At 44.7% G+C, this 24,605-nt stretch overlaps 1 protein-coding gene across 24 annotated transcripts in view; it reads right to left on the bottom strand.

The window, feature by feature from the left end:
• The window catches only part of DST (dystonin), a 542,031-nt gene that overhangs the window by 144,464 nt on the left and 372,962 nt on the right, over nucleotides 1-24,605 (bottom strand). For 14 of the 24 annotated variants that reach the window (XM_088831322.1, XM_088831318.1, XM_088831320.1 and 11 more), the window contains 11 exons: nucleotides 17,693-17,821; nucleotides 15,417-15,505; nucleotides 14,316-14,451; nucleotides 7,784-13,231; nucleotides 7,508-7,657; nucleotides 7,148-7,363; nucleotides 6,813-6,962; nucleotides 5,289-5,522; nucleotides 3,884-4,036; nucleotides 1,418-1,651; nucleotides 382-648 (listed from right to left, as the gene is read on the bottom strand). In XM_088831322.1, coding sequence (XP_088687448.1) covers nucleotides 382-648; nucleotides 1,418-1,651; nucleotides 3,884-4,036; nucleotides 5,289-5,522; nucleotides 6,813-6,962; nucleotides 7,148-7,363; nucleotides 7,508-7,657; nucleotides 7,784-13,231; nucleotides 14,316-14,451; nucleotides 15,417-15,505; nucleotides 17,693-17,821 — 7,206 coding nt within the window. Of the gene's footprint in view, nucleotides 1-381; nucleotides 649-1,417; nucleotides 1,652-3,883; nucleotides 4,037-5,288; nucleotides 5,523-6,812; nucleotides 6,963-7,147; nucleotides 7,364-7,507; nucleotides 7,658-7,783; nucleotides 13,232-14,315; nucleotides 14,452-15,416; nucleotides 15,506-17,692; nucleotides 17,822-18,937; nucleotides 21,054-21,610; nucleotides 24,167-24,605 lie in introns of those variants that run through there. The other 10 variants (XM_088831324.1, XM_055406676.2, XM_055406680.2 and 7 more) reach the window with 4 other exon arrangements.

Below are 24,605 nucleotides of genomic sequence, written 5' to 3'. Positions count from 1 at the left end.
CACTATAATTATAATCTCATTTTACAGAGTAGTGGGGAGGCCTAAAGGGACCAAGTGATGGGTCAAGCCGTGAAGAGCTTTGAAGCATGCCTGGACCACTGTCACCGCTCTACGAATGCTAGCTATCATTGTTACTGCTGTTATTCCTTACAACTCTGCTTTACAAAGAAGAACTCCACATCTGTTGATGTAGTTCTCATTGCTTTTGACTTGTTTACCCTTCTCAGCACAACTTATTCTGACATAATGATGAGCCTAGAAAAAAAGGACTTTACTCTCAAGGGTCCCTGAACTTTGAAGGGACAACTCATGTGCTAAGTTCTTCCTATCTTTACAGACCCGAAAAGAGACTCTAACAATATCCTGTTTGAAACAACGCACCTTCATCTTCTGGTACTGCTGGTTCAGGTTCTCCTCGGTGGTCCCGACACGGCCGTCAACATCCGTGTCCAACAGGTTACCGTTAAATTCATCCTCTTCTCCCATCATCAACTTGCCATCTCCCTCCTGAAAGTGCGTCCCGTTCTGCTCAATGACCTGTTTCGGCTCCATCGCCGCCTGTCCTGAGTCTCTTTCGACATTTGCCAACCAGTCCAAGAGGTTTTCGATTTTGGTTTTGCTCTCTTCCAGCTGCTTCGCAGCCACAACCTGGGCAGAAAAGGTCACAATAGGTAACCTTGAACGTGGGCTGAGGCATGGGTGTTTAGACATTCTGAAAGCAAATAGATGACTGAAAAATCAGAGTGGGGAAACAATCAGACCCACGCTGAAAATCGAACATGATGAAATTAAGTCTTACAGCAACCAGCAGTTACTCTGAAGTTTCCATTGTTCTTAAAATACATTCCAAAATTATAACTGATGAGACCTCACACATCTCACAAGTAGAAAGTTCCACAATACCACTTAGATTTTTTTTTAAAGTTCAACAAAGCCTAAATACTACTATATGTAAAAAAAAAATTAAGCTACAAGAAGGGAACCCCCTGGCAGTCCAGCGGTTAGGACTGGGTGCTTTCACTGCCGAGGACACAAGTTTGATCCCTCATCAGAGAACTGAGATTTCGCAAGCTGCGAGGCCAAATAAAAAGCTACAAGGATATATGCATAGGACAGGGAATAAAGCCAATAACTCATAATAACTAAATACTGAATATAACCTTTAGAGACTGTGGCCCACTATGCTGTGTATCTGTAACATATAATATTGCACATCAACTTCGACAAAAAAAACTTAAGTTCAGCAAGGCCAATTCTTCAAATCTGGTCAACTACATACATGAAAACCCAAAATTCTAGTCTCTATGCTAATCATCTCTTTGACCTCCTGACAGCAGGTAACAAATCAAGGCACTGGAGACCCGTGTCATTCTCAACAAAGCCACAGGAGCAGGGCACCACGCATCTGAATAAGGACCTTTTCCGTTTCTTCTCGGATCGCCGTCGTCACAACCTTGTCCAGCTCTTTCTTCGACTGTTCCGCCTTCACAGTCAGCTGTTCACACTTAATCTTAGCTTCATTCAGTTTCTGCTCAATCACAGCCTTATCTTCTCGTGACAGCTTTTCACCACTCTCTTTTAAGAAATTCTCTGTGTTTTTCACTATTTCTGCCAATGCCTGTGCACTTCCTTGCATATCTTTCTGTAATTCCTTTTAACACAGAAAAAAAAAATTATTAAATTAATAAACCTATCTAACTCTTTCAAAACCATCATTCTAAAAGTGGTGGTAGGTGTGGGCAGAGGAGACCACACACAACACATACAGGTTAAGCATATTAAATACCATGTTCATTTGAATGATTTTATTTAAATCATATATTTAATGTACTTTGAAACGTCAAAGAACATTAAAGAACGGTATAAGATTTGCATGGTTAATAAATGGATGTGGTTTGTAAAACATTGAAAACAAATATTTAGTATATAATCTTTACAAATTTGCACACACACATTTTACATTATGTGAGTACATAAAAGTTTTTAAATACATGTTATCAATTCTGTTTCTAAACATTAATTCTTTAACATCTATCTACTGCTCAGAATAAAAACAAATAATGCCCTAAATTATGAGCTAGGTTGTTCCTAAGATAATTTCCAAACAAAGACAATTTTTTTTCTAAATGCCAGAGTTCTATAAAGTGTAATGTTTGCTTCTTTGCCCTGGCTGCTTGGAAGCTCAGAGTAAGATCTCTCCTCAACTAATACAGCTTTCCTCTCGTTAGATTTCTCTATGTAATTCTTCCTCTTTTTTTCATCCATTATAATTTCATTCTTATGTTTAAGTCTTCACATTATTTTTCCCCATAATTTAAGGCTTCCCAAATTTTTCTGGGAAGTATCTGAATTGGAAGAGGCACTGTCCAGTTGTCCCAGAACCACCTAGTGAAGAGGCTTTTTCTCTTTGTATATTCTTGCCTCCTTCCTCATAACTAATTGACTGTAAGTGGGTGGGTCTATTTCTGAACTCTATTCTGCCCCATTGATTTCTGTGTCTGTTTTGTGCCAACGCCATCTCGTTTTATGGCAATAGCTTTGCAGGACAGTTTGAAATCCAGAAGCAAGATAACTCTAGCTTTGTTCAAGATTGCTTTGGCTATTCAAGGTCTTCTGTAGTCCTATATAAACTTCAGGATTATTTGCTGTAGTTCTGTGAAAAATGTCATGAGTACTTTGATAGGGATCACACTGAATCTATAGATTTCTTAGGGCAGTATGGACAATTTTTACAATGTTAATTCTTCCAATCTATGGATACTATGTATAGAATACTTAAAATATAAGAATATATTGTACAGCACAGGGAATATAGTCAGCATGTTAATTTTAAATGGAGTGTAATCTGTCACTGTGTTCTGCGTCTTCGCTAATACTGTAATCAACTATACTTTAAAATATATAAATAAATATATATTTTTTAAAAAGAGATACTTTTCACTAAGCCACCACTGTACGGCATTAACTGATGGTCCCCTGACATAATATTTAGCTCTTTGACAGTAACGCAGCAGTGGAAGCGTGAGCAACAAAGTCAGCGAGGCTCTGAGAGCTTCAGTTACAAAGCCGACAACACAGAGTCTGGGAGCAGAACCAGGAACTCTCTCACAGCAAAGAGAATGTTCCTTCTCCTGACACCCAAATAAAGCTTTATCTGTTACCACTGCTTGTTCCTTCAATGAAAAGAAGCAAATCTCAGAGAACAATGAAAGGAATAAGATCTAAAGGAGATCAATCCTGGATGTTCATTGGAAGGACTGATGCTAAAGCTGAAACTCCAATACTTTGGCCACCTCATGCGACCAGTTGACTCACTGGAAAAGACTCTGATGCTGGGAGGGATTGGGGGCAGGAGGAGACAGGGACGACAGAGAATGAGATGGCTGGATGGCATCACCAACTCAGTGGACATGAGTTTGAGTGAACTCCGTAAGTTGATGATGGACAGGGAAGCCTGGCGTGCTGTGATTCATGGGGTCGCGGAGAGTCGGACACGACTGAGCGACTGAACTGAACTGAACTGAAGAAAGACCAAGAACCCAAATTCATGGACGTGTCTCCTGATTTGTGAGTGACTGGTCTTCAATGGATCCAGATTCTAACTCATCATACAAGGTTTGCTCCCACGTATCAGACCTCCTCTGTATGTTTCCTCCATTCAACATCTCACCAAAACAAAGTCAAGAAAATTACCCGGCTTGCTAGAGCTTGAAATACAACTTTTAGTATAAAGTTTCAAGCTCAGATTTAGGGGTGTCTTGGGTGCACCATGCCTCTGAAAAGGTAAAGGGATGACTACTTTCCAGTAACCCCAACTGCTTTCCAAATACCAGTAATCCAACTTAACGTGGACTCGACCCACTAACGCAAAGCTAGATTCTACCTCTTGCTTGGACTGGTACTTCTTTAACTCGGCCGTGCCATCTCCAATTACAAAGGCTTCCTGGTGACCGATGAGGCGGTTTTCGGTTTGGGTGAGGAGGTCGCAAATGCCCTGCAGCTTCTCTTTGTACTCCTGCTGACGCTCGGCCACCAGCTGAAGGGAGGAAAAACCACAGCCTCATGAACTGGTGCCCCGCTCACTACTGTCACAGCTGTTCACCACAACACATTTTGCAAGTTCCCCCTACAGAAGCGTCCCTAAGTATGCTGTAAACATGGTAGCAGTGGGGCACACACTGAGCGAGTGACGCAGAGCGCGAGAGCGCTTGACTCAGGCACGGGCGGAGGCCACGCCGCGCCGAGCGAGTGACGCAGAGCGCGGCTCGCGCACGGGCGGAGGCCACGCTTCGACAGCACCGCTCAACAGAACACTGGCCACGTGCGTGTGTAAGAGGTGGAGCTTCTGACCGACAGGAAGAAACATCCCATTTTCTGAAGCTCTTGAAACCTGCGACACACACAATTAATTCTGCAAAAGGATATCAAAACAGAAGTTAGTTGTGATCAGTCTGTGAGCATATATTCCTTATGCGTAGACAGGGTATCATGCTGGAGACCACGCTTGTGCTTCCAGAGGAGATCGAAGGAGCTTTGCACGAGGTCTCGTGCCTTCATCACTGGGGCCAATTCTATCCCCACCTCTGCGCACGGTTCATACTGAATGGACCACCCCAAATAATTCACTACATCATCCTAAGAGATTAATCCAGCCATTGCTTGCATCTTTCATCTTCCTATTAAATTCACTCTACTCATTCTACAGCCATGGATCAGGTTGACTAGGAGCCTGACACGTGCTGGACAAGGTCCTAAGAGTTTTAATTCTTTCTTTCACTGATGCCCACCACAGTACTGGGTAAACACTGCTACAATATCCAATTTCCCAGTGAGAAAACGGGTTCAGTGACTTTCCCTGGGTCCCCACAGTGGATGAGTAGTGTAAATAGGGTGTAAGCTCAGGCAGCCTGGCTCCAGAGCCTAGTCCCATCCTGCTGGGCCACCCTGCTCCCAAGAAGAAAAGACACCCTTAACCTTCGGTCTCCATATGTTCATCAATTTATCCCTGGACATTTCTCAGTGCATACACATTTCTTCCTCCTAGGGAAAAAAATTACAACTCTCCCCTAAAAATAGTAGTCTGAGGGAGTCATGAAAATTAAAAGCCTTCTTAGGACCAAAAATACCTTTATATGTTGTGGAATTGCTACATCATACCCTGTCCATTCACTGCCATTCCAGAGAACCCTTCCTACCTTTTCCTACCCACAGCCCCTGGGGTCTACATTACAGGTTTCACACTGAAGCACTAAAAGCCAAGAATTTCGACTCCACAAAGAAAGGCAGACCTTCTGATGATCGAGATCTTGTTCTAGCTGTAACTGAGCCTCTAAATGTTCCACCTGGGTAGTTACTGAGTCCTGCACGTCAAGGAAACCCTTCTGAGTTGTGTTTAAGAGCCTTAATAGTTGTCTGCTTTGGGTGGGAGACAGATCTTGAGCGTGTTCAGAGATGAAGAACTGCACGTCAAAGGCGGCGGTCTCCAGCTGCGTCTTGGTGTGTCCGAGATCTTTCAACACATTCTGTGAGCAAAGTAGCACTAGTTATAAACAGCAAGTTAAGGCACAATAGAAAGTTTCTATCAACAATAACGTTTATACAAAATATGGGGACTTCCCAGGTGGTCCTGGTGGTAAAGAACCTGGCTGCCAATGCGAGACATAATGAGACTTGGGTTCCCCTGGAGGAGGGACCCACTCCAGGATTCTTGCCTGTAGAATCCCATGGACAGAAGAGCCTGGGGAGCTACAGTTCATAAGGTCTCAAAGAATTGGACACGACTGAAGCAACTTATCACGTACGCATGCTTCTTCTATCAGGTATTCAAGTTTTTATTGATATTTTTTCACAATTCACTGAGTTGAGTCAATCATTTGTAATGAAAGGTAGTAATGAAATTATTTCAATACTATGGTGATTAATATTGTATTAAAAAAAAAAAAACACCCTCTCAGAATATTTTAACCTTGTCTGGTAGAAGTACTTAAAAACTTAACCGAGGCAAAAGGTAAAGATACACTGAAGGGAAACATCAACATTAAAATTGTTTGCTGATGCTTACAATATCCATGTAATTGTGGCAGCGCATACATAAGACCGTTGGGGATTTAAAAGTAAGTCCAAGAGGCCAGAATTTCAGTTTTCTGACTCACAGGCCAAGAGTGTCATTTCCTGCCATTCATGAGAGGTGCTGTTCACAGTAACAACTTGGGGGAAAAGGTGCGACTAAATGACTAATGCTACGATACAGCCACAGGACTGACTTAAATTACTGTATCTTTATGTGACTGATACATAAATAAATACATAAATACCAGTCTCAACAGGCAGTGGTGGTTACAGCTTCACAAAGGTAGCAGCTAAAGACAGAATGACAGCTCTGAAGCATCATGTTACTGCTGTATCAGACTTGTATAAGCAAGTCACCTTTTCCCTAAACCTTTGTAATATAAGTCCACAAGTTTTCTTGTGTACTGGGTTGACCAAAAAGTTCATTCGGGCTTTTCTGTAACATCTTACAGAAAAATCCTAATGTTCTTTTTTGGCCAACCCAATACTTTAAAGGGCTTCCCTGTGGCTCAGCAGTACAGAATCTGTCTGCAATGCAAGAGACCCGAGTTTGATCCCTAGGTCACAGAGATCCCCTGGAGAAGGAACTGGCAACCCATTTCAGTATTCTTGCCTGGACAATTTCATGGACAGAGGAGCCTGCCAGGCTACAGTCCCTGGAATCTCAAAGAGTCAGACACAACTGGGTGACTAACACACACACACACACACACACTCTTTATCTTATTGATTTTGACACGTGCCTTGAGAAACTCCAAGCTTTGTTTTATGAGTTCAGTGTCTCGAACTGTCATGACCTCCACATCATTCACAGATTTGCTCGTCTCTGATATCCAACGTGAGAATGACTGAAGTTTCTGCAGAAACTCTTCATGGGAAATGGCTAGTTTAGACTAGAAAATAAAAATTGCACGTTCATTTTTATCTTTCCCCACATTTTAAATTCCTACAAATAATGATCCTGTGTTAAGGACTTAACAATTTAAGAACAAACATTTCGTCTTATGACTAAATTTTCAAACCCTCAACTTTCTCCCAAAAGTAGATCTGACTTGGCATGAGATGTTCTGGTACCTACCACCTCAGAGTCGATCACCAGGGTGATGTGGTTCATTCTTTCTGAAGACGCAGCCTGGAGGGATGAGAAGGCTGTCTGCAGACTCTGGAGGCTCACGCTCAGGTCCTCGAGGGGTCCCCTGGGGAAGTCACCTGGCACAGACTTTACAAATTCCTCTGCCAGCATCATGTCTTTTCTTAAAATCACACCAATTGTAGCCAATCCCAATTCAAATGTCTGCAGAAAAAAATACATATCTTGTATATATTTAGTGAGAAACACACGTATTAACTAAGACTCAAAATAGATAAGTGCTCATCTTAATTTTCCAAATCAACATTAGCTAACCACCCTCAACAACCATCAGCAGACGATTCTTACCTCCAACTGTTTCAGCTGGTCTCTCAAAGCTTCTAGACTGCCATCCCAGGAGTCCTGGCTGCCAAAGCGGGGCTTCATGTCTTGAAGCAAAGCCAAATACTCGCACATCTTTGATCTGTGCTGTAAACATTGCTGCAGCTCCTTGGAAAACTGAAGATAAACGTGGACATTTCATTCAATCGGCTCTATGCAGATTTTTCAAGCAAATAAAATATATGTGATTATTCCCAAATGCTCCATGCAGCTACTTGCTTATAAAATGGAAAGTCCACTTACTCGTTTGGTCGAGCTGTCTCCAGAAGCCAAGTCTTCTGACCCTGAAATACATTCCAAACGACCTGGGGACTCAGCACACAGCTCCTTCAGCCTCCCATCTCTTGGCAAAGCTGGTGCACAGACAGGAGAGTTTTCTGGGCCACCCTCTTTCACACTTTGTAAACTGAGGGAACAGGGGTTTCCTCCCTTGCTGTTGAATTCTTCAAGAATATGTGGCTCCTCATCTGTCACCTCAGGAGCTGTAGGTGATTTTTGATTCAAGTCTCTACCCTGTCTTCCCTTCTCCGAATATCCGTCAGCAAGCAGCTTGCAGAATACATCTTCAAGCTGCAGAGGAAGAAGTTCAGATGTCCCACCCTTTTTCTCCAGATCACACTCCATCTGAGTTAATTCTTTCATCAGTTCAAAAGCTCCTATAACTTTCTGGCTATACTGATTTTGCTTAAGTATATCGAGGAGCAATTCAGACTTGAGGTTTGCAGTGCAAAGCGGATCCTCTCTGCGCTCTGCTTTTAATTCTGGCAAGTTTTTGGTGCGGGAAATGCCACAGCCACTGGTGTTAGAGTCGCTGGGCACACCAGGTGTTTCATTCAACAACTGTGATGAGCTAACTCTTTTAATTAAGGTCTGAATTGGAAGGTTAGCACCTGCACAGGCTGAAGGTTTTCCAAGCTCCTGAGTCACACGACTTTCTTTCAAACTACCTTTTAAGGTATCCGTGACATCCTCCACCAGGACCTGAGATAGTTCAGCGACCTGCACCTCACTGCCATGGGCTCCTGGAGACGGGGCTAGTTCTTTCCCTTTCTGCTGCTCAATCCCCTCTTTCTTGCTGTTAATTTCTAAGGATGAGCAGTCAGTGCTTAAAGTCTTACTGGAGTTATTTCTTACTCCATCTGCACAGAGGTCTGACTGCACAAAATCCATATGTTTTCCAAGGCCTTCCGCATTTCCAAGAGGGAAGCCTGAAGGCGTGCTTTCATCTCCTGCTGGTGTGAACTTGGGGATTCCTGATCTGCTTTCTTCAGCAGGAAGGTCTTTCTGCTGGGCCATCTCCTTTGGAGGTGAGTCTTCTTGGGCAAGAGCTGCCTTCTCGTCTGAATTAACAACTCCTAATTGTAAATGCTCTTTCCTGGGAGGGGAAGCGACTGGAATACAGCTTGGGGTATCTTCACCTGGTTTCAGGACATCCTTTGCCTTTACATCTTCAGCACAATGCTTTAAGTAAGTAAACAGATCAAGCATACCTTCAGGTTCATCGGGGAATGAATCTGTCTCAATCCTTGTAAACCCTTTGGACAAGGTCATGTCTGAAGTCACGTCATCACTGATTGCTTGGGAAACTGGTGAGTCAAATATTTCTTCAAGATTCTCAAACTGAACGGGACTTCTACTAACTGCTGTTGGTAGGTTCTGTGGTTCATCTTTAAGAGCTACTGTTGTGTTTTTAAGGCTTCCTTCCTGACTGTGTTCTTCACTGTGTGTGGTTTGTGGGAATGGAAATGTACTATTATCTAAATCAAGACTCTCCCTTGTACTTTTACTGGGCAAAAGTTTAGGATATTTATTATCTTCTACGGGACCTTCTACGAGAACTTCTCCTTTACCCGTGCACATTTTAGGAACTGATGCTTCATCTTCTATTTGTATATTGTTTTTGTCAGCTCTCCTTTTAATTAGATCCCTTCCACTGCCTGGAGGATCATTATAAGTTACAAACATTGTGAATGACAAATGGCTTTCCTCTGCAGGTTTTCCTGTGAAACTGGGCTCAGAACAAATGATTTTATCAGAAGAGGAGTCCCCACGAAGTGTCACATTCTCATAATATGGATTTCCACCTTTCACAGAGTCAGCAGATGCCGGCAGAATCAGCTCAAGCCTTGTGCTCTTTCGGTGGTCCTCGAGTTCAGAGGCTGAACTGACACTGGCACCAACAGGGCTAAAGGTGTTTTCTGATTCAGTGTCTCTCATGATAGGCAACAATTCATCCTGAAGGACCATCTCATGATTCAACAGATCTCCAATGCTTTTTCCAACAACCTCATTTGTATCTTCCGGAAAGCGGTTTATTTCAGGACCTAAGCTACTTTTACTACTTGATTCTGGCTGTAAAACATTCACACACTGCTGTTTTTGTGAAGAATTATGATGGTGCTTTTGAGTCGGGAGAATCGTTTTACTGTTCCTTTGACTTGCACGGCTGTTTTCTGTTTCGGGAACAGCGGCAACACACCCGGGGACAACCATGGCTGCAGCCACACCCTGGCCCACAGGCTCTGCGCCCTCCCCTCCTGCGCCGTCTCCAGCGTCAGCACCACCATCATTGCTGTCGTCCTGCTCGCTACAGCCAGACACAGAATCCTCGTAACTGTCTTTGCTCTGCAGAGAATCTAAATGATCAGGAACAGATTCAAATCCTTGTCCAGTCACACAGTCCTTTTCTCTCCCTTCCCAGCAGCCAGCGTCCTCAGATTCTACCGCCGTCCTGAAGCTCTCTCTCCCTCCCACAGTTTCATAGTCAGTCCATGAGTCAGACTCGTCATCTTCAAGGTCATCTGTGCTGTCCCTTTCAGATGCAGTTTCCATCGACAGTCCACTCACTTCATAGGACCCAAGTGAATTTAACCGGATTTCTTCACCAGAGCTGAACTCTGCCTTCTGAGCACCTATGAGAAAATCCTGCAGAGACTGTGCTTCTCCCCTCACACCTAAGCTATCAGCCAGCTCCGCCTGGGTCCTCACACAGTGTTCATCCTCTTTAGAAACATCACAGAAAACCTCTCCAGGAGGAGTGGCCCAGTCGTCTTCCTCTGGCAGAGAGTCACAGTCCTCAGGCTGCAGACAATCGCAGTCGTCACCGTCCAGAAGCAGGGAGTCGTGGCCGTCGTCCTCGGACAAGGGTGTGTCATCGACGTCAGCATCGCTGTCTGTGTCACTCTGCCAGTCGTCCCGCAGGGACGTTTCATAGTCGCCAGCACTGGCGCCGACCGTTCCTTCAAAAGATGGGGTATGGGTGTGAGCCAGGTGGACACAATGAGTGCCAGCCCTCGGGGTCGGGGCGCCTGAGGACCCTCCCACTGTGGACTCACTTTGCTCATCTTCGGGGTCCTGCTGAGAAGTAGCAGGTGCGTTTGCATCTTCACCACAAGTATCTGAACTAAATTCATCACTCTGACATTCTACCTGAGGATTACTACAAACACCACTGAAAGATTCCTCTGCAGCCTGTTCTCCCTTTAAACTGATGTTAATAGCTGCAATTCCCAGAAACTGGTCTTGAAATTTTTCTCCTATTCTTTGACCTGATGACTGAGTGTGGTGACTGAATGGCAATGGAGAGGTTTCACATTTCTTTCCATTACTCGCTGCACTGTGTACGTCATGAAAACTTCCCTGCTCGGTCCTCAGTTTATCATGACTTAACAAGGCACTCAGCCTGGGGGAATAGTCAAAGAGAGCTGAACCCCTGATAATATTATCTTCATTCTCTGTTTCATTTAAATCACAGGCTCTCCTAGCTTTTGATTTTATCATAGGATTTGCTATCCAATCACTTGCAAAGTTCTGAAGGTTTTTAGAACAACTACATTCATCTGCATGTTCCTTTGTTTCTAATTGACTTTGATTTTCACCATTTTCAAGTCTGTTTTCAGAGTCTTGTCTGGGCAGGTTAACATCAGCAAGTCCAAGCTGTGTTAAGTGTGATCTGGAACTGGGAACACACACACTGGGTGATTTCTTAACTTTAAGGTCAGTTGCGATTACATCTGTCAGGTTTTCTGACAGCCAAAGTTCACTCCTGATAACATTAGTTTCCAATTCCTGAAACTCTTCGTCTATGGTATTTTCAGGGGTTTCTTTATGTTCAGGTTCCCTCTGATGACATTTATCAAAACTACTTGGTGAAGCTGGACTTTCACCCATTTCTTTACTTGCAGTGTTATTCAGAAATACACCAGGGAGTCTTAAGACATCAAAACATTCTTCCATGGGTGTGTCCTTGTCAATTTCTGCACCACAGCCTTCCAGGAGCATCCCAACAGCCTCATTCAAGTCTCCATCATACAGCAAAAGCCTCTGCCCTGTGTTTGCATCCATATAGCTATTTATCATCAAATAAGACAGGAACAATTTTTTAGTTTGTTCTGAGCTCTGAGTTGCCACTGGCTCTTCTCCATCAAAAGCATCCTCGTCTAGCCTGTAATCATGGACCATAGACGGTTGGAATTTACAAAAAGAGAGCCATCTTCTGGCATTTTTACAAGCTTCTAAGTCTCCCAAGTTTGGCATTTTATCGGGCAGTGTTATACTTTTTAAAATTGATGTTGTGTGATTATCTATAATTCCGAGCTGTGTGGCAACCTCCAAATCAAGGACTTGACAAGTTTCTGGGATGTAAAGAGCAGCGATTTTCTGCCTCCCTTCCAGGATCTTGGAGGCCAATTCATTGGTGATCAACTCCTGCTGCAGAGAAGATGATGTGGGGAAGATTTCCCCAGAGTGAGGCCAGATGAGGCCCACGTAGCCTCGCTGAGCCTCAAGGACCAGGAGGGCACTGCTGGAAGGGATCAGATCGCACTGGACTGCCTCGTCGACGGTCAGACGCTTGGCAGGGTTGCAGCGGATGATGCCTCCTGTCTCCACCTGGTAGGTGAGGATGCTGTTGGCAGTGTCTCTGTCCATCACCCCCTCTGCCACGGCTTCTTCGACAGTCAGCCTCCGACCAGACTTGGAATTGATCAGACCTCCTGAGAGCAGCTGGGCACCCAGTAACCTGAACATGGTCTCACGGTCTATGAGGCCTTCGTGTGCTGCCCTTAAAATGCTCACATTTCGGCCACATTTTAATGTTATTCTGCCTCCTTCCTGCGGCCTCACAGGCAGAAGCCGCATCCCTAAGTCTTCCTGCAAAACACTTCTTTGCATGATATCTATTAAAGACACCTTCTCAGAGGTGGAGGGGTCGATAAGGTCTTTGCACAGACTCTGCCTTTCCAGGATTTTAGAAAATAAGGCTGAGGAAACCAGGTGCTGCTGGAAAGCCTTCTGCAAGGTCAGCTGTTCTCCTGTGGCTGGAACAACCAGCGAGCCCGTGGAAAGCAGGATCTCGAGCACTCTGATGGCCATGGGCTCTGAGATCACACCTTCAGCCAGGGCATCCAGCACCGGAACCCTGGTGGATGATACAGCAGAAATAATCTCCTTCATTTCATCGAGTTCTTGGAGTTGGCTCAGAACTTGCTCATCGATAAGGCCATGACTTTGGGCATCTTTGAGGTTAAAGCACGTTCTTAATTCTGGCGAAATGAGCCCAGAAATCATGAGCTGGGTCTCAAGCAACCGAATTCCCGTGTCATAATCAAGGAGGCCTCTCAGCACCGACTGAAAGACAGAAAGGACTTCCCCTGTGCTCTGATCGACGGTGCCCGCGATGACTTTATCCAGCTGAAAGGGAAGTGCAAAAGTCTCAGTGGCTGACACAAGGGTGAGCAGAGCGTCAAGAAATTTAGTTTGCACGTTTTTTTGTTTTTTAAATAAGAAAAGACACTTTAGCATAAAAATCCTCTACTTACCGAGGTGTGGCAAGGCTGTGAATGTTAGGCAGCTCAAATGCACAAGTGATCTAAGTCAGTGATCTACCGAGAGCACAGGATGTGAAAAGCTTTGGAAACGACATGCATCTGTGAATTGAAAACTTCATACTGTGGACATCAACAGGTTAGTGAGGACACGGAGAAGATGAGGGTGAGGAGACAGGACACACGCCTGAAAGGCAAACCATGCTCCCTGCAACCCGATGGGATTAGTCTCCTGACACGGGAGAGCTTCAAACCCCCATGCTACTGATGTTTACAGCATACGGACTTCTTCAGACAGCCAAAAACCCACAAGCTGGAAAAAACCACTACGTACCCTCAAAATGCGACAAACAGTGTGCAAAGTACTCCAGGGAGTAAGAGAATTGAATATAAAAATAACCTTTTGAATTCTGAATATTGTGTTGAATATTGAGTATTGTCAAGTTTTGAAAGTTCAAGGATAGGCCAAATTGTAAGCAACTTTTGTTATATTTTGAAGATGCAAGAGGATCCTTATTAAGACATATGGCCCAATATTTCTCAAATAAATCTCCTGTCTATCTCTGAAAAGCAGACAAACCCCCTCATATTCCAGTGGCACCTTTAGAGGTGACTCATAGACTATTTTATATCATCACATTTATATATTAAAATACCTACTGTAGCAGCAGCGGAATGACTTTGAAAGAGAAGAGTTAGAAAAATGAATGATTCTTTTCTTTTACCATGCAAGGCAGAGATTAAGATGTCACGGAAACTGATGACAGCAAGTGAGAGGTTGCATTTAATAACCAACACGGAAACCTCCAAGTACTTACATGAGCCCCACCCATGTTTCTTCTACGGACACAACTCAAGATCATTTCTTTGTCACAACATAACATTTCTGCAACCATGCAGTTAGACTGAGAGTCTTGAAACAGCTTCGTGTTCTAAACAAATAACATTACCTTCTCCTCTACCTTTATGTCTCCTAAGGTTTGTGACTGTTGCAGTTGCTTCAGAGATTCACTAAAGAATAAATTATAACTTTCTTGGAGAGTTTTCACTTGTTTTTCCAATTCATTTCTTTCTTCATCTGTCATTCTAAAATAACCAGAAAGTAGGAAATGAAGAATATAAGTCTTCAAGTGATAACTATGACATACTAGGTGCAATGATTTTATAAAGAAAAATACTTTTCTAAATTAGTATTGGCTCATAAAATAGAAAAATCAATAATATATCAATACTATAATACAATAAAAAATAACATAATCTCATACACAGATGGCTCAGGTCTAGATTGGCTATCTATGTAAATTAAGGATGGCCTTTATAAAGGACCAAAGGAAAGAGTGGAGACTAATACATCAGCATCTCTCTAGCATATGCAAATTTCTAAGCAACAACTGCTGTTATCTAACAGAGGGAAAGATCCCATTGTTAGTTACAACATGGAAAAGGGACAAGTAACGTGCCATGACTCAAGATGAAACTTGCTCAAGCAGAAAGAGGATAAAAATGAAATTTATAAGGAAATTAACCCAATTTACTGAGGTATAAAATCATTCTAGATTAATTCTGATGACAGCCAAAAAAGTGTTTAAGAAAAGGGTAGATTCCATCCCTTCCTGAAGCTAAAATATATGAAAGGCCTCAAAGCAAGGACCAAACCATTAGAAATCTCGTTGCCAAAGGTCTCAGCTAAGGAAATAAAGAACACATTTATACATATTTTTCAAAAGACAGGTCTTGGAGAGTAAGTACTACTTAGAATCAGGACTTGGCTTGGAATCTTTACAACTAACTAGCAACTGATCCTTAACTCTGAGCCTGTTTTTCTTATCAGCAATATATGGAGATAATAAGTATATTTCAGAATTTTGGTAAAGACTGAGAGTCAAGAAAAGTGACAATTAAATCACTTTATAATCATAGGTTATTAACTAAACTTGTGACTGAGTTCCATTTTTAAACCTTCCACTAAAATTTAACATCTTCTACTTTGCTGAGCATTTTGAAGACCACTTTGCTACTGTGAATAAAAGACCTAATTAAAACCAACATACTTGTCTCCATGTTTAGCCAGAAAGAGCTGCATGCCTTGTAGTGCTTCAGATAACTGTTCCTTCTTGATTGAAATTTCCTCACTGGAAATCTGCAAGGTAAAGAAAGCACACTCAGGCTCTTCCTTCACAAAGGCTAGACACCAGTCTTTTTAAAAAACTGATCCAAGTTTCCATCAACACCCAGACAACGGGTCTATTTTCAGGTGACTTGAGTCAATACCATGAGTTGTTCCCAGTCTGCAGGTCTGGATAAGATGAATACTTCATTGAGAATGCACAATGAATGAAGCCCCTCTCTCTAATCCAAAGGCCATTATTTCCATGAGGAAATAATAATATAGTATGGTAAGATTCTGGCATCCATCGCAACCCAACCACGAATGAAGGAGGCACAGATGCTCAGCACTGGAACATCACCATCCTCACAGACATGGAAACAGCACTCCTTTGGAAAAAACCACGGTGGAAGTATTTCTCTCTAGATCTGCAGAACGAGGTTAAATAATTTCTATTAGTAAGACATTTGCTTGCAAAAGTCGCCAGTGACAGTCAGAGAAATAAAACTGAACTGTTTGGGAAAAGCAAGCCGTTGTATTACTTTCTCCTAATTCAGAAGTGTATCATTTCCGAAGCCCTAAACCCCATGGACAAGTGGAGACTGGTAGGCCACTGGTGCCACGGGGTGGCACAAGAGTCGGATACCACTTAGTGACTAAACAACGTCAGAAAGTAATTACCATTCTTTGAAGTGATGGGACAATGAAAAGGTATATATTCCCAGACATATACTATTGAGAATCAATTTAAAGTCTATTTTTTGTGGTTATAGGAAAGCATGAGGCCATACTAATTTTTTGAAAGACACTTATTATGGACATCAAATTACCTGAAATTTCTTTTAATAGAGAGACCAAGAGTAATTCAAGATCTGTACCCGAGGCCACAATCTGCACTGGAAAAAGTATCTATTCTTCTATCTGCCAGGTGTAAACCTGAAACGGATCTATAAAATTTTGGAGCACTCATGACCACAGAATGAGGAAATCAAGGGTTTACAAACCACACTCCTCAGAAGGAACTTGTTCTCCACAAATAAATCCTTGCTAAGGTCTGTGTTCCTATTTTCTTTTCCTATTTAGCAGGGGGGAAATAGAGATGTTTTAAACTAAACATTCACATTCACTTTGAAGGCTTTAGGTTTAAAACACTCAATGTAATTGTGTTTTCCAGCTTATTTCCTCCACACTCTGTAAAATGCAGTTTGCTAGACTATGAGCTAAGCTGGCTTGATTTCAACTGAACGGGAATTCAAGTAAATACTCAGGTCTATAAAGCTCTCCCGGGGGAACCTCAGAGATGGTACACCTGCCTTGCACCACAGGTGAAATGTGACAAGATACTGAAGTTCTCCACTATTAGATTATGCCCACAATGTCTGTTTCAAGTGATGACAAGTGTGTGTTGATGCAGAGCTCGAAGGTAAAAAGCTACTGAGCACCTCTGTGATTTCCACAGTTCAGGAGGGCATTATAGGAAATGTACCCCAGAAAAATGCTGCTTAACTTAGCAGAGGTTTACTTTTTAAAAATAAACCAGCAATTTCAATGCTATCACTAGCAACAGTAACCCTGCTTAACTTAACCCAGTGCCCTAGGAGCATCAGGTGGGGCATTCCAATGGACACCTCAGAGCAGTAACGTCTCAAGAGATGTAGCCACTCAACCAATGCCAAGTAGACAAGTTTAGCCCACAGAACTGAAGACTTCATTAGGAGAGGGAAAGAACCTAGAATTCCTGGTAGAGGGCAGAAGTTGTTTTATGAAACAGAAAAGATCCAGAAAAGCACAACTAATTTCAATCCTCACATGTTGTCTTCTTGGTTTGTGTTTTGTTCTTCTTGAAACTTGTTCATATTGTAAGAAGGAACCTGCATCTCTTTATGACACAGGAGTGCGTGGACATACTCAGGGCACAAAAGAGAGTGACTCTGCTTTCCAGCAGTGCTAATCAAAATGGCCAAGCAGCAGAGCTCACTGTGCGGCGCACCAGGACCACATACTGGCTAACAGTGAGATGAGTATTGATAAAGTTCAGAATTTGGAGCAGAGATAGCTGCTTCTGCCACGTACTGTGATTCCTTGGGCAAGTTACTGAAGCTCTCTGCTCTTCATTATAGTTGCCCAAAGAAATGGGGAAAACTAAAGAATTAAAAGTATTTTTTAGATGGACTGTATCGACTCAGTAAATTCTTATTAAACCAGGATCTCGGGGAATACCTTTTGCTTAGAAAAGGAAGACTTTGCAGCCTTCTCTCCATCTCTCAGTGTCTTGCTGATATTTGATACCCATTTTTGTAATTCTTTGGCTTTTTCAACATGGTCTTTCTTTTCTTCTTCCAGTGACTTCTGACAGGTGTGAGTGATTTAAAAAAAAAAGATATATTCCAGTAAATGACCAAGCTATTAATCACTTCACAGAAAACAAGGATGTAAAAATATTTTTTTCATCACACACAGGTTACTGAGATATTTTATTCATTCACTTAACCACATTCAACACATCATGTGGCAGATGTACTTCCAAAATGTTTAAGGGAGCAAAGCAAGCTGTGACAAACACTCTTGAATGATCAATCTAACCTCCCAGCTGGTCTATTAACATGACATATTCAAAAACTCAACTTTATTCATGAAGCACTCGAAGCTCTTTGAATTGCTGCCTTTGCATTAGCATTACAATCAGAATTCTCTAGACAGAAGAATCTAAGACAATGGCAAGCTGAAAGAATAAAGTCTACCAAAGACAAAAAAAAAAAATACACGGAACTAAGAAAAACCTTCCGCCTCCTGCAGCAGGTAAACCGTTCGCAATGCTGCTTTTAATTACAAAGTTGTAACTAGGAATGGAAGATGGTGGTAAACATATTACACGTAAAGTAGATTACCACATACAGAAAAACTAAAAACATGCATTTTTCAAGGCGATCTGAACCACCACAGCTTCACAGATATGGGAACAAACACACATTTCCCCTTTGATTTCATGGTGCTTATGAAGTGCTCTTTCGGTGAGCATAATGAATTCTTGAACAAATGGGAACCCTAATAGCAGGCTGGGTCCCATCAGGGATGCAGAATTCTGAAGTAAGGATGCTGTAAACTCACTGATGTTTCTCAAGCTTGTCTCATATTTCAGGTAAAATACTTTTATTTTACTGTGGGTAGGAGTTCAAAAAACGAATCTCAAAGCTAAATGGAACCATTATGAAGAGCAGTAAATCTTTTGTTATTTTCTATTTTAAACCTATTCTCTCAGGCAGATTGGAGTCTAAAATCCAAGTAACCTGACTTTTAGTCTAGAGGAGTGATGCAATTTCTTCCAGATCAGGAGGCAGCAACTGTGTTGTATAAAGGACCAGAGGACAAGTACTTCAGGCTCTGGGAGCCATGTGGTCACTGTCAGAACTACTCAACTCTGTCCTTGCGCCCAAAAGTAAGCCAAAGACAGCATGTACACACGAGTGTGTCTGCGTTCCAATAAAACTTTATTTTAAAAAAATTTATAAATGAAAAGTATTCTCTCTTCTGAGCAGTCAGTGTTTCCAGCCCTCAAGAAACTGATGGTGCTCCTAGCGTGTGACACAGTGACTAGGGTGTGGAGCTTATCGTCAAGCTGTGGGCACAGCAACGTGAACTAACACAGCATCTCCCATATGCCTGCTTATGTGAACATGCCCTGTTACGAAGAATAATAGAGGCTGGAAATTCCTGTCATTAAGGGCTCAGATACTTCTAAGAGTTTAAGTCCTGTGTGGAAATCAAAATCGGCTTTTTCTAAGGCTTCTTTGTATGTCAGCTTTCTTTTCGTCTGGGGACAGAGGATGTTTCTGATATAGGACTTTTGATCTTTGAGCTTCGTAGCAATGAAGACATCTATAATCCCTACTTGCAGAGCTTCTTCAATGGACAAGCGGGACTGAGCCTGGGGCTCCATCAGCCCCCCTGTCAGGTACTGAAATTCCAGACATCGGATTCCCATGTCCTTACTGATGATGTTTGCAGCCACAGTTTCCACCACGGACATCACTTTGTTGGTGACAGGGTGGCTGACCCCCGTGACGACTAGCTCGCACTGCCGCAGCTGCTGGGCAAAGCCCTCATCCACCAGGCCTCTGTGCAAGGCCTCGGCCACCCGGTACCTCTTGCCGGTCAGTGGGTCGATGATTCCCCCAGTGCTGACTTGGGCTTCAAGGCATCTGAGGGCGGTGATCCGATCGACCAGATTCCGACGGGAGGCCTTCAGCACAGAGATTCTCTCCCCGCTGGACGTCAGCCAGTAACCCGCAATAGGACTGTGCACATCCTTCTTGGGGACCAACCGGCTCAGCAAGGAATCGGCAAGTTCTGTGAGCGTGAGGAGACCTTCCTGATACTTTTTGATGGCGGCTTTGTCGATGGTTCCCTGCTCTATGGCTTTGCTGATACTGAACTGTAATCCGGTCTTAGCATCAGTCAGCATGCGACAAGGCTGCCCATAGGACTCATAAAACGTGGCTTCCTTCCACTGATACTGCTGCCCCGAGAGCTCCAGGTATGTACTTTTCTCGATCAGTGCTCTCTGGAAAGCCTCGTAGGCAGTCAGCTCTGCTCCCGTCCTAGTATCTACAACAGAAATCCTGTGAGTTTTCGCTACGTTGAGATTGGAAATGTTCTTCTCCCCAAATGGAAACAGAAAGCACTGGCTGTCTACATCAAAGACACACATGCGCAGTAATTCCGAGTAATACAGGGCTTGCTTGTTATTGGGATTAGGGAAGACGCGGCTATTGCTGGAGGGCTCATGTAAAAACTGCAGGATGGCGTTATTTAGCAGTCCTAGCTGCAGGGCAATTTCTGGGGGAACCCGAATGCCCCTCGTGGGGTCGATGACACCCCCACTGGCAATCTGTACCTCCAATATATGTTTGCCCCTCTGTCTGTCAACCATTCTATTTTCCATGGCCTGAAACACTGACAACACCTTAGAGGAACATGGATAGCCCAGGGCTGCCTTCTCTGCCTCAAGTAGCCTGATTTTAAATTCAGGGTCAACCACACCTTTAAGGACTGCATCCTCAACGGAATAGGTCTGCCCTGAAAGGGGGTCAATTATGAAACCTGTGGCCGCCTGAGCTTCTAAAAATGCTACAGCCATCATCTTGTCAATGATGATTTTCTTGGCAGCTGAGGAAAAGGAAATCTTTTCTTTTGTGGATTCCAGGTAAAGCCCTGCGATGGAAGTGGCTTTTGTCAAAAACTTGCTCAGAGTTTTCTGAACTTCTTCAATGGTCTTAAGACCAAGTCGCAGCTGCTCAATTGTTTTCATGTCCAGAAGTTTAGCCTCAACCAACTGCCTGGCTGTCACGGTGTGCCAGAGCCCTTGGAACTGAAACTCATCATCCCTGACTGAGCATGCGTGATCGCCATCAAAGTTCTTAAAGGTCTCTGGTTCTGAGTTTTTGTTTAGAAAATCTCTCTTGAGCCCACCCGCTGCCCTGCACCCTTCGAGCATCCATTCTTCACCGCCAGGGACTGGATTCTTCTCTTGCTTTAATGCTGTGACATCTGCATGCATAGCACACTGCTTGCTCTTAGCTATCTGTAACGGGAATTTACAAGATGTTAAAAGTCATCTAAAGAATGTTCTCACGTTACCCACTCCCAATCCAAATATAATTCCTAGAATAACAAAGATGACAGAAGAAAACTGTTAAGCCCCAGACGGTTCAGGAATAAGGAATGCTATTTCGAGAATCTGAAGTTTAAACTTTAGATGACTATTAAGTATTAAAATGGTATATCTGAAAAAGACAGGAGATGAAACCTGTCCACAGAATGTGTTAGAAATTAAAACTAACTGCTTGCTTTTTCTAGTTTTCTTTACGGTCAAATTTTTCAGAATAGAATCCCTGTTGATACCAACAGGATAGCCATGCCATCTGTGTTTTTCATCTCAGGCACTTAAAAACTAAAGACTACGGTTTGTAATAAAGGTTCAGGTAAATCACTAGAAAATGATAGCATGATTTTCTGTCGGAACTACAAAGAGCCAATCACATTCATCATGGCTAAAATAATATAGCCTAGCAGAGAAAGGAAACAAGAGCGAAAACTTGACAGAGGGTAACTGGTAAGGTCCCAGAACTCCGGGAATACCTCGAAGGGCGCCAGAAGCGTCACCAGGTCTATTTCACACTTGTCATCTTGACACCTGATGGCGGGTCTGGAATTATACAGAGCTTGATCTCTTAGCTTCTCAATTTCTGACAGTCTTGCAATGGGGTTCGTCTCATCAAAAGTTATCTGTAACTCGGTGCTTGTTTGAGAAAAGTACTCAGAGTAGCACTGCTGGGTTTTCTCTTTCTCAACTGGAGCCCCTGATGGCCTGCCCTGGACCTCCTTCTGCACATGCTCCGCATCCCAACGCTGCCATCTTTCCTCCGAGGGCTGTGGTCCCTGAGTCCACCTCTGCAGAGGGGCCCCAGCCACTGGGGGAGTGGAGGGGAGGTCCCTGGGGCCTGGACCCTCTTTTCCTGCCATCTCAGGGTCTGGCTTGATGGCTGTGTTCTTTTTCTGGATTTCACATTGGAGCACCACTAACTGATGCTCGTGCTCCTTTATCTGCTGGTCCATCTTCTGCTTCAGGTTTTCCACCTCCCGCTTCTGGGCCACCAGCTCATCCTCAAGCTTCCGACACTTCTGGTAGTGATGGGCGTGCCCATCCTGCCCTTGGTGCATCTGCTGGCGATACTGCTGGAGCTGCCTCTCCAGTTCTCGGATGTTTGTCTCACAGAGCCTGGCGTTCTCTTGAGCCCTGCTGTTTTCCCGCTGCAGAGACACGAACTCCAGCTGGATGCCCGAAATATCACGTTCTGTGATATCTTTGGAGTCCATCAATTTTTCCATCTTCTTCCGAAACTCCTCCGCAGAACGCTTGAATTTCTCAGACTCTTCCTGAAACAGAACCATCTTCCTGTGGGTCACCTGCTCCTCTAGGGTCTTTAAGTGCAGTTCGTCTTGCACCTTCTTCAGCCTGTTGTTCAGGTCCTGCACCTGCGCCCGCTGCATCTGCACCGTCTGCTCCCCGAGGCGCTTCTCCTCTTTGGATGCGCTCAGCTCTGCGCTCAGACTTCGTACCTCCTTCTCTGTGTTCTGGATGATGCGGTCTTGCTGGTCACACTTCTGCTTGAATTCACTCACTAAATGCTGACTCTGGGCCAGGTCTTCTTCCAGGCATTTGATTCTCCTTTGGAAATCCTGTTCCGTTTTGGTCTGTTTGTGCAAGTGCTCGGTGGTGGTGCGGAGCTGGTCTTTGAAACCATCCGCCTGGAGTTGCAGCGTTTCGCATCTTTGCTGGATGGCTTGTTTCTCTAAGACCACATCTGCCGATTCTGCCTGAATTCTCTGCATAGTTAACTTGGTCTGGTTATTCTGCCTGGTGAGCTCCTCCACCTTGTGCCTGAGCTTGTCTGCACGTTCATTACTTCTCTCCAATTCCTCTTTCAGCTTTTGGATTTTCTCGTTATTCTCCTTTTCGGCTTGAATATTCTGAAGCAACTGAGCGTGACTTTTCTCAAATTGCTCTTTCAGGTTACCTGAAGTTTCCTGGCAGGACCATGCTCTTTCGCTAGAGGACGCCTTACCATTCTGCGGAGAAGTAACCTGTGAGTTTAGATGCTGCATGCTCCTCTCGGCGGCAGCCTGCGTCCTGCTGATCCGGTCCCCCTCCCTCTGGAGCTTGCCCTGCTCCTGCTGCAGCGATTCCAGTTCCAGCTCATAGCTATGCTTCATCCTCGTGAGGTCGGCGGCCTCCTGCCTGACCTCCGCCGCCCTCCCCGAGGTCTGGCTCAGCTGCCTGCCTAGCTCCTGGAGCTGCCGCGAGTACCCCTCCTCGGCCTGGTCCTTCCTTTCCAGTTCCAGCTTCAGGCACCTCAGGGCCCTGTTGGTCTCATCCAGTTTCTCTTTGAGCGAGCGGGCCTTCTCCTCCGAGGAGGTCTTTTCAAGCTGTAGGGCACCGAGTTCACCCTTCAGCTCCCTCACGTCCTGCTCGGCCCTCCTGTTGGCCGCCATCAGCTCGTCCACCTGCTCCTTCAGGTCCGTGGCCTCGGCGCTCGGACCGGCTGGGCGCGCGCTTTCCCTGCACGGATGCTGCATTTCTGCTACTGCTCTCCGGGCTTCCGAGTCGGCTTTCTGCTTTCCCTGCAGCTGCTTCTGGAACGTGAGGTCCCTCTCCATCCGCTCCATCAGCTCCAGGAGCTCGGCTTCGTGGGCTTTCTTCCTCCTCAGCTCCGCCAGGAGCTCGCCCCGCTGCCGCTCGAGCTCCTGGAGGCTGCAGTCCTTCCTGGTCAGGCGCTCCTCCAGCGCCCTCTGGGCGGCGCTGTGCTCCGCCAGCTGCTCCCGGAAGCCGCGGAGGTCGCGCTCCACCGCCTGCAGCTCGCGGCGGTACCGCTGGGCCTCGCTCTCGGCGCGTGCCTTCTGCAGCGCGACGTCGGCCGCGTCCCTGCGCTGCCTCCTCAGCGCGTCCTCCGCCGCCTCGCGGACTCGCGGGAGCTCCTGCTCGGCCCGCGACTTCTGCCTCTCGAGCTCGGCCAGCGCCCTCTCCAGCTCCGAGATCTTCCCCGCGAGTTGGCGGTTCTCCCGCGCGGTCGCCTCCTGACGCTGGAGCAGGTCTGAGTACACCCCCTGCTCGGAAGCCTCCTGACGCCTCTGCATCTACGAGAGACGTTCAGAAGGGTCAGACCCGCGCCGCCCCGGCCCGTCTGCAGGCGTCCGGAGCCGCGCTCGCCGAGGACCGACACCGGGGAGGGGCCCCGAGGCAGCCCGCGCCCCGCCACCGCCACCAGAGGAGCGACAGGAAGTCAGCAGCGGGGGAAACCACGAACCCTGCGTGCCGGCTTTTCTAGCCAAGGGATTTTTTTTTTTTTTTTGCCTCTCAGGAATAATTTTATTTTTAAAATTTGCTAGCTCAGGATTTTACAGCAGGAAGGAACCTTACAGGTGAGGACACTGAGGTCTAGAAAACTTGAATTTTGAAAACTCACGCAACAGGCAGATGACAAAGTAGGAACCACAATTCTCACAGCAGTCCTCTTTCACTCACACACAACTCAGTCCTACGAGCTAAGAACATAGGACATACAGGAACTGAACG

The sequence above is a fragment of the Moschus berezovskii genome, chromosome 23, assembly GCF_049115385.1.
Source record: "Moschus berezovskii isolate FMDL1 chromosome 23, NW_MosBer_1.0, whole genome shotgun sequence".
Taxonomy (NCBI): domain Eukaryota; kingdom Metazoa; phylum Chordata; class Mammalia; order Artiodactyla; family Moschidae; genus Moschus; species Moschus berezovskii.
This window is presented reverse-complemented; position numbering and strand designations above follow the sequence as displayed.